General features: G+C 34.2%; 1 protein-coding gene across 3 annotated transcripts in view; it reads left to right on the top strand.

Annotated features, from left to right (window-relative positions):
* Positions 1-8,681, top strand: part of LOC107677511 (6-phosphofructo-2-kinase/fructose-2,6-bisphosphatase 4-like) — a 17,216-nt gene extending 8,535 nt beyond the window's left edge. For 2 of the 3 annotated variants that reach the window (XM_016472442.1, XM_016472441.1), the window contains 6 exons: positions 1,274-1,420; positions 1,510-1,614; positions 3,437-3,566; positions 3,710-3,772; positions 3,860-3,924; positions 7,301-8,681. In XM_016472442.1, the coding sequence (XP_016327928.1) occupies positions 1,274-1,420; positions 1,510-1,614; positions 3,437-3,566; positions 3,710-3,772; positions 3,860-3,924; positions 7,301-7,360 (570 nt within the window). In that variant the 3' untranslated portion in view covers positions 7,361-8,681. Of the gene's footprint in view, positions 1-1,273; positions 1,421-1,509; positions 1,615-3,436; positions 3,567-3,709; positions 3,773-3,859; positions 3,925-6,077; positions 6,907-7,300 lie in introns of those variants that run through there. The other variant, XM_016472440.1, reaches the window with a different exon arrangement.
* The last annotated feature ends 395 nt before the right edge of the window (positions 8,682-9,076 follow it).

Here is a 9,076-nt window from a genome sequence, read left to right as displayed (position 1 = left end):
TCCGGCATAATAATCAAGGAACTTTGCTGCCGTACCATGGGTGCAGCAGGCGCAATGATATTACGCAGCGCATAGAAACTCTTTGGTCATTTTTGAGCAAAATGCTAACGGTCTAATCAGATTCAATGATCTATGCTAAGCTGCCGCTAAAAGTGCTACCGCCAGACCCGGAAATCGGCTGAATGGTTTCGAAAATGGTAAAACTCAACTATTTAACAATAGGGGAGTTGGAAAATGAGCCTATTTTCAAAAATAGTGGAGTGTTCCTTTAAATTAATCAAAAATGAGAGTAAAAACATTTATAATGTTAGAAAAGATTTTTGTCAAATAAATGCTGTTCATTTAAACTATATGTAGGTTTCGAAAATGGTAAAACTCAACTATTTAACAATAGGGGAGTTGGAAAATGAGCCTATTTTCAAAAATAGTGGAGTGTTCCTTTAAATTAATCAAAAATGACAGTAAAAACATTTATAATGTTAGAAAAGATTTTTGTCAAATAAATGCTGTTCATTTAAACTATATGTTCATCAAAGAATTCTGAAAAAAAAATATGCATCATGGTTTCCACACAAATATTAAGCAGCACAACTGTTTTCAACATTGATAATAAAAAAATAAAAAGTTTCTTGAGCAAATCAGCATATTAGAATGATTTCTGAAGGATCACGTGACACTGAAGACTTTAGTTATGATGCTGAAAATGTAGCTTTGCCATCACAGGAATAAATTATGTTCCAATAGAAATCAGATATTTTAATAGGTAATAATATTTCACAATATTACTGTTTTTAATATATCTTTATTAAATATAGGCAGCATTGGTGAGCATAAGAGGAAAATATATTTTTTTCAAAAACATTAAAATCATATTAGCCTTAAACCTTTTAATGGTAGTGTAGAAAAATGGACATAATGCTAAACATTAGATATTATAATAATTTAATCTTCAAATACCCATGGTCCAGAAATGAATGGTGAATTCTAAGTGAAACACTTGTAAATGCATTTAAAATGATTGATTTTAGTTTATATATTTCTTCCCAGATATTGGCCATAATATGCAAAAGATTATCTGCTTATTAATGTCAGTAGCACCATACATTTTAAGTTGTATCGTTGAAAATGAGTTTTGGACAAATAACTTTGAGCAAAAAGTCCTGCTTCTCTGTGTTTTAATTAGATCAGGTGTCTTAGACCTTTTCAAAGAATATATGTTTCTTTTGTGTTAGGTAATAATTGAAACCTCTGTTTTTTTCACTGTCCCTCTCAGTTTGCTAAGTCTTTGGGCCAGTTTATCCACTCGCAGAATATCCATGATTTGAAGGTGTGGACGAGTCAGATGAAGAGGACCATACAGACGGCTGAAGCTGTGGAAGTGCCATACGAACAGTGGAAAGCTCTCAATGAGATTGATGCCGTAAGTCTCTTATCTCTGAACGTTAAACAAGCTTTGTCTTTATTTTAGGGATATTGTATTACTTGACTCTTCAATCTATGTGTGTTTAGGGTGTTTGTGAGGAGCTCATGTATGAGGAGATCCAGCAGAGATATCCACTGGAGTTTGCATTACGAGACCAGGACAAATATCGTTATCGCTATCCCAAAGGAGAGGTCTGTTTACATCAGATCAGTTTTCATTCAAACAGTTGCATTTCATTTTAATTGATATCACAAGGGTTAATGGTCTTATACATGATAGCGAGATGTTTTTTAGCATTGATATTTTATCCTTTAGTGTTTGTATTGCTCTTTTTTGTCCCTTTGACAACAAACAGCTTTTACTTACACTTGAGCACATTAAACAACCATCAAATAAATGTTGCTGATTGCTAGGCTCTCTGTTAGCCATTATCCTCAGGATTGCTCACCAGCTAAATACTCTGAAATGGAGTAAACAAGTCTGTTTTTAGGCTGCATTGACATTGTTCCAAAAAGGCCTAATTGACGTTATTTCACTTGTTTTTGCAAGCTGTTATTACTCTGACCGAGCACATCACACACCATTACCCTCAGCCCTCAACACTTGCTCCTCTCATCTGTCAGGTTGTGAGCGTGTCTGTTCTTCAGAGCGAGCAGTTCTCATTTAGATCAGTATCTCAAACCTGTTTACTCAGAGAGCATTAAAGGACCACAATGTTCTCAATATATTAGATAAAGACTGGGTGCAAGGTCCTTGTGACTTGTGTTTAAGTTTGCGTGCATTTATTCCAGTACTGTACATAAGGGTGTGTGTTTTAGGACTGTGTATCATTCTTCTATCAATTTTGATTCAGTATCAATGAGAAAGGTGGTTGCACCTTTATTTTACAGTATGTGTACTTATCTAAGAAAGTACTGGGTAAAATAAGGTAACATGGGTTAAGCTTAGGCTTAGGTGTAGGTTCAGGGTTAGTGCCTAGTTATTAACCTCTCACTGTAATTACTATGATAAGTACATAGTATACATGCAGAACAGGACTGTAAAATAATGTGCTACCAGAAAGGTTTCTGTGAACATATGATTTCAACTAATGGGAAAATTGCAACTGTGCAATATCAAAACATTGTTTAATATTAGGTCTCAAACCACTAAATATAATTAGCTTTTTTATATAGTGGTCAAAATTTAGTGAAAATCATCTCATGTCCATTGATAAAAATGCAAAGATTAATAGAAAGATTGATTTTTGGATTTTAAGAATCTTGTACCAGATTGTGTAAAATTGTAAGTAAAAATATATCCTTGACACACACACACACACACACACACACACACACACACACACACACACACACACACACACACACACACACACACACACACACACACACACACACACACACACACACACACACACACACACACACACACACACACACACACACACACACACACACACACACACACACACACACACACACACACACACACACACACACACACACATATATATTACATTTTGTTTTAATCTTACTTGTAGTTCAAGATTTAATAACTATAACTTTGTGATGTGCTTTTTTCATTTTGTTAGTTTTTTTTTATTTTTCTATTTATCTTAATTTTAGTAAATTTAGTACTTCAGCTTTATTTTGCATTTATTTTATTTAATTTCTATTTATTTTGCATTTATTTTATTTCAGTTAGTTGCCAAGGCAACATTTTTAATTTCCAGTTCAATATTTATTTTATTCCATTTTTATTCTCTGTTTCTATTTTATAATTATAAATTATGTGTAATGATTGTATATTTTCACTATTTTAATCACCTCCTAGCTTTTCTGCAGTTCACTTCAAGAGTTCTGTTGTGTGACAAATGAACTTTTCAAAGTACAAATATTCAGTGTAGTATCACTTGACGTTTCATGCAAGCTGCTGATTTTATCCAGCCCCTTTTGTGATGTGATCATTATATAGCAAATGGAACAGTGTTGTAATCGAGTATTCTCCTCACAGTCTTATGAAGACTTGGTCCAGCGGCTGGAGCCGGTGATCATGGAGTTAGAGCGGCAGGAGAACGTTCTGGTCATCTGTCATCAAGCGGTCATGAGATGCCTGCTGGCCTACTTTCTGGACAAGACTGCAGGTAATAACCACCATGACACCACCCTTGAAGAGCTTGCCTCTTTTTAAATCACAGTTCACTTGCACTGAAGTGCACTGATGATTAACGCATTTAAAATCTGATCTAAAGTCTACTTGTTTGGTGTGTTTTGTAATTTCCTGCAGAGGAACTGCCTTACCTGAAATGCCCTCTACACACAGTATTGAAGTTAACACCGATGGCCTATGGTAAGACACCCTTTCTTAACTAACCTGGACATTATTCTTTAAATGACGCTATTCCGGTCTTGATTGTGAATCATTCTGGGTCTTCAGGTTGTAAGGTGGAGTCAGTCTGTTTGAACGTGGATGCTGTGAATACACACAGAGACAGACCATCGGTAAGACTCACAAACACACAGCCACTGAGCATGTCAGTCAGTTCAGTGGTTAAAAAGCCTCTCTGCCTGTTTTCTCTTAAGGGAAAGTGCGCAGTCAGTCTGTAGTTATGCTTGAGAGCTCTTCTGTATAATAAAGTGATTAAGCTTTGAGGTCTCCTGAGCCTCAGCTGTCACATGAAAGTTCACTGATGATTTTACCTACTAGCATTATTAGGATGTACTGTAGCATGTCAGTTTACAATTCACGGTTTTTGGGGATTCACATATTTTCTCTGTACTGATGCTTTTTAATTTCTACCCTCTGTCCAGTGCTGGGCTATTTTATTATTACTGAGATACTATTTAGGTTTTATTAACAATTTGAATATACACACACACCCATACTGTATATATATATATATATATAGTCTGTTAATAGTATTTTTAGTAACTATGTTGTGTATATATAATTACATAATTATCTCGAAATTTTTATGTTAAATTTAATTTTTAAATTTTATATTAAACATGTATATAAAACTGATTATATATAATCTGGATTACAAAATCAGATTTCAAAAATTGATTGTAGATTATATTATGTTTACGTATATGTTTGAATACATGATTACATATTATTCACCCAATGGCACACAATAATAATGAATATTTTTTGATTTCCCCTAAATAATCTTTTTTAATAAAATGTTTCATTTTAAAAAAGCCTACATTTTCATGATTTCATAATTATTAGCATTATTACCTTACAAACCCTCTGCAGTTCCTTCGCAAACCACATTTTGGGAAACCCTGATGTATTGTAATGTTTAAAATGGAAAAAATGGAATATATTTTCTTTCTTTTTGTATTTTTTTATATCAATATAGTACAAGATTATCCTATTCAAATTGACGTCATAAACAAGTTAGGTCAAAAGTAATCTAAAAGTAGTCTGATTATATTCTGTAAAATGTGTAATGTAATTGTTGTTTGTTTCTAATTACAATTTTCGTCATGTCATTTTATATTTATACAATTTATAAATAATCTACCCAGCACTGGTCCTGTCTATGATGTGAGTTATAAGCAAAAGCTCATTGGATAACACTTTATTTTAAGGTGTCCTTGTTACACGTTACATGTACTTACTATTATAATAACAATAAATTATGCATAATTACATGCAAGTAACCCTAAGCCAAATCCTAACCCTAACCATATAGTAAGTACTGTACATGTAATTAATTAATATTATTCGGTACTTAAATGAATAATTACACTGTAACAATGACGCCTTAAAATAAAGTGTAACCACTCATCGTTTCGGTCTTCTTGTTATCTTGATACGCGTGTGAACTGATGCAAGTTTTTCACGGTTCTGTTTAGGGATGTAACGATTCACTCAACTCACGATTCGATTCGATTCACGATTTTGATTTCACGATTCACTTTTTTTTTTTTACAAAATGAGATTCAAGACAAATTATAAATTAAATGTGTCCTTTTATTATTGCTTGGACAAAATGCTCCACGTTTCTTTGTGAAATTTAAATATAACACTATAATGATATGCTAATATAGCACTTATAGCAGATAATTACTCTTTTGTTGGTTTTGATTGCTTCTCTGCATTTTAATCTTGATCCAAACAAAGATGCTGCATACATGCAATATGAGCAGTTTTTAATCTAAATTACATTGTATAATTTCGACATTTGAAGCAAAAACAGAATGGTTTGACTTCAGTTTTGTGAAACTATGCATAAAAATATCTGCATGAAACAGAAACAGCAGACGAGCTGAACGAGACGCAGATTCACTCTCTGCCAGCAGGTGGCGCTTAAAGCGTTTCCTTGGTTTCCACTGTAAACAAAGCAGCGCTGCACTTATGAACTTTAATATGCATTATACAGAGGCAAGATGACAAGAAAAAATACCATCTAAACTTTTCTAAAAACAGTAAGTTCCCCTCAGACATACATTCATATAAACTCCTACACCTAAATGAATCGCGATTTGTTTAGCATCTCAACCGATTTGAATCGTCACGTATTTGAATCGATTTTCAACCGGCTCGCGGTTAATCGTTACATCCCTAGTTCTGTTACATCGTCGTCACCTACGTACCTCATCTGTTAATGTGTGACGTCATTCCCTGTGTTTGCTTCAAACAGAACATAGATGTGTCACGGCTGCCGGAAGAGGCTTTGTTAACAGTGCCAGATCATCACTGACAGTTCCCCGTCCCTCTCTTTCTCACACACCATTATCCCATTCCCCTTACATTCCTAAATGCATCTACTGTATTTCCTAAAATCAGGGGAAATTTTTTACCGCCCAGTAAATGCATTTTGAATTACAGCTCCGAAGTGAAGAACTCTGATTATGTACGGAATTCACTTTTTTTTATTAATGAACTAATTCACTATGTGTTCCTGTGTTCATTGACGACGTGCCAATACTAAATTGCACTTTATCATAAATGCGCACTGATGTTTTTCAGTTCCTGCTGCACATGAATGTAACTGCTGCTATGAAAACACCAGTCACTCCAGTAGCATGTGATATTTATTTATGGTGCACAAGTTAATGCATATGTAAATTTGATAGGGTTTTGGCTGGTTAATTTGACATTATTTCTTAATGATTCATCACTTCATAGAATGTGTAGCATGTATATAACAATGGTCAAATTTTGATGAAGCAGAGCCTTGGAAAGAAATTGTAGGTAATTTTAGATTTTTTTACACACCAATTATTATTACACATTAATTATTAAGTTTATAGTAAACTTTTCAGGTTTTTTTTAAACACTAAGAAATGTTATGATGTATAACTCTCTTCTTCTGGTAACTAAAAAGGAGGAGAAATCTCTACTGTAATGCCTATTTGCGATGCTAATAAAATGTATTTGAATAGTGAAATCCTGTCTCTCTTTACATTCACCCACAATACTGTATGTCACTGCAGAACAAAGACAGAACAGCTTGTAAAACATAACGGCACCACACAGCAAAATTTGCAAACCATAAATGATGTAACATGAATATGACAGAAAAACAAGATGATATTACTGCGAGAAAGGGCAGTAATGTGATTTATGTTAATGGACTTTGACCTGAAGTCAAAGGTCAGTATCAGGATGGAGATATTGAGCTAATCATATCAGATCTTTTAAATCATATCACCTCACCTTTGGTCCCATGACCTTTGACCTCCATGCTGATTTACTGTTTTACACGTGTGTGTGTGTGTGTGTGTGTGTGTTGTTTAAAACAAGTTTGCCAGTACCAGTAAAAAAAAGAAGAAGCAGAAATTAGGTTATTTTTCAAGATCACAGGTTGTTTTTGAAAATAAAAAAAAACAGCAATATAATAGTTTTCTGTTCTCTTCCTAGAATATTAATGTACACCGCACTGCCAAGGACGCCCTACAGACCGTCCCGCCTCACCTCTGACCTACAATCTCTCTTCACTACACCAGTGTCTCTCATCCGAGCCCGGGTTTACCATTACAAAAGGTTAACCCTGCCTTCAGACAGACCCCCGCTCAAGTTCTGGTCTGTCATGTTAACCGGTTAATTAGTTGCTGTGAGATTTCTACTGGTTGTATATAGTATATGATTTCTCACTCCATGTTTTGAAAGAGCCATAATCAGTTTACATGGCATGAGATACACGTAGCCTGGAAGATTTTGTTTGCACTTACGGGGTTTGGGAAATATGCGTTTGGGTGGATGTTACTATGGCTCTTATATGTATATGTAATATACATATATTTATGTCATTTATACCGATGGGATCTGCAGGTATGTTATTTTGCTGCTCCTCCAATAGTGCTCTCATTTTGTCAATTCTAAAAGGTCATCTCTCTGTTATTTTGAGGGATGGATGAGTGTACATGTGTGTACATACAGAACAGAGGAAACACTCATTGTGTCAAAAACTGTATTTACTTCATCTCCCTCTAATGATAGAATGACTTTATTTATCTTCGTTTTTTATGTTCTTTAAGAGTTTAGATATAAATATCAACCTGGCATTTAAATTCAAACACTGACCATTGATTCAAGTACTAGTTATTTTAAATCAACACTGACAGATATTCAGGCAGGTATTTTTATATCATCTACATTTTAACTGTGCAGAATATTCTGACTTTCCAACAGTGAGTTTAACTGCATGTTTCTGAGAAAATGAAGTGCTTGTGAGAGAAACATAAGCTGTTTGTTACATTAACAAATTTGGGAACAAGATAAAAGTCTCAGTATTTGTATTACAATATCCTCTGCAATGATTCATCAATTTCCATTTCTATGTAAAGGTTAGAATGGATAGACTCTTCATAGGTTTATCTGGGTCTGTCCAATGTTATCTGTAATGTCCAGTAAAACATGACTGTATTGTTGCCTCAAACCATGTCCAAAGAGTGCTGTGGTATATAATGTGCATTTGAAACAGATCTCGACTATTTAAATTAGATTTTCTGGAGTATGACTAGTAGTATTGTTATGACCATTTTGGTGCCAGTATCACACTAAATAAATAAAGCTATGTTTTGATGTAGTAGTGCATCGATAGTAAATAGTCACAGATTTGAATTCATTGAATAGACTGTCTGTGTAACCAAATCATTTTCATACACCAATGTTGACGTAACAAAGAGACAAATATTCTACAAATACAGCAGCATCATTGGTAAATAATATATTTGATGTCAAATTACATTGATTTTTTGGAACTGTTGAAAATACAAACCGTGTTTGAATTGTATCTCCTCCTTGAATAAACCTTTTGTGGTGATTTTAGCTATATTTTGTAATATTTTGTGTGGCACTGCTACAGTAACAGCACAGTGATTTTAATGAAGGTTTTGAATGGTTCGGATTTATTTTGCCATATACCATCTTAAAGGATATTTTAAGTCTAATTCAATTCACAATTAATCAAAAAAGGGGGGAAAAAAAACATTGCCGCCATATTAGCCGAAAATAAACACCACCCTGAGCGTTTGATTGTTTATTAAAAGGAAAACCTGGAATGGATCTGAAAAAGAAGTAATAATGGAACGCTTTGACCGGGGAAGGAGGACTCTGTCGCTCCGCTCCACTCATATTCTGTACTCCAGACCGTTTTTTCATCTACGCGTTGCTTGGTCACATTCATATTCAGGC

This window comes from Sinocyclocheilus anshuiensis, unplaced genomic scaffold (assembly GCF_001515605.1).
Source record: "Sinocyclocheilus anshuiensis isolate Anshui unplaced genomic scaffold, SAMN03320099.WGS_v1.1 scaffold660, whole genome shotgun sequence".
Classification (NCBI taxonomy): Eukaryota; Metazoa; Chordata; class Actinopteri; order Cypriniformes; family Cyprinidae; genus Sinocyclocheilus; species Sinocyclocheilus anshuiensis.
The sequence above is the reverse complement of the archived record's forward strand: the minus strand, read 5'-3'. Positions and strand labels throughout refer to the sequence as shown.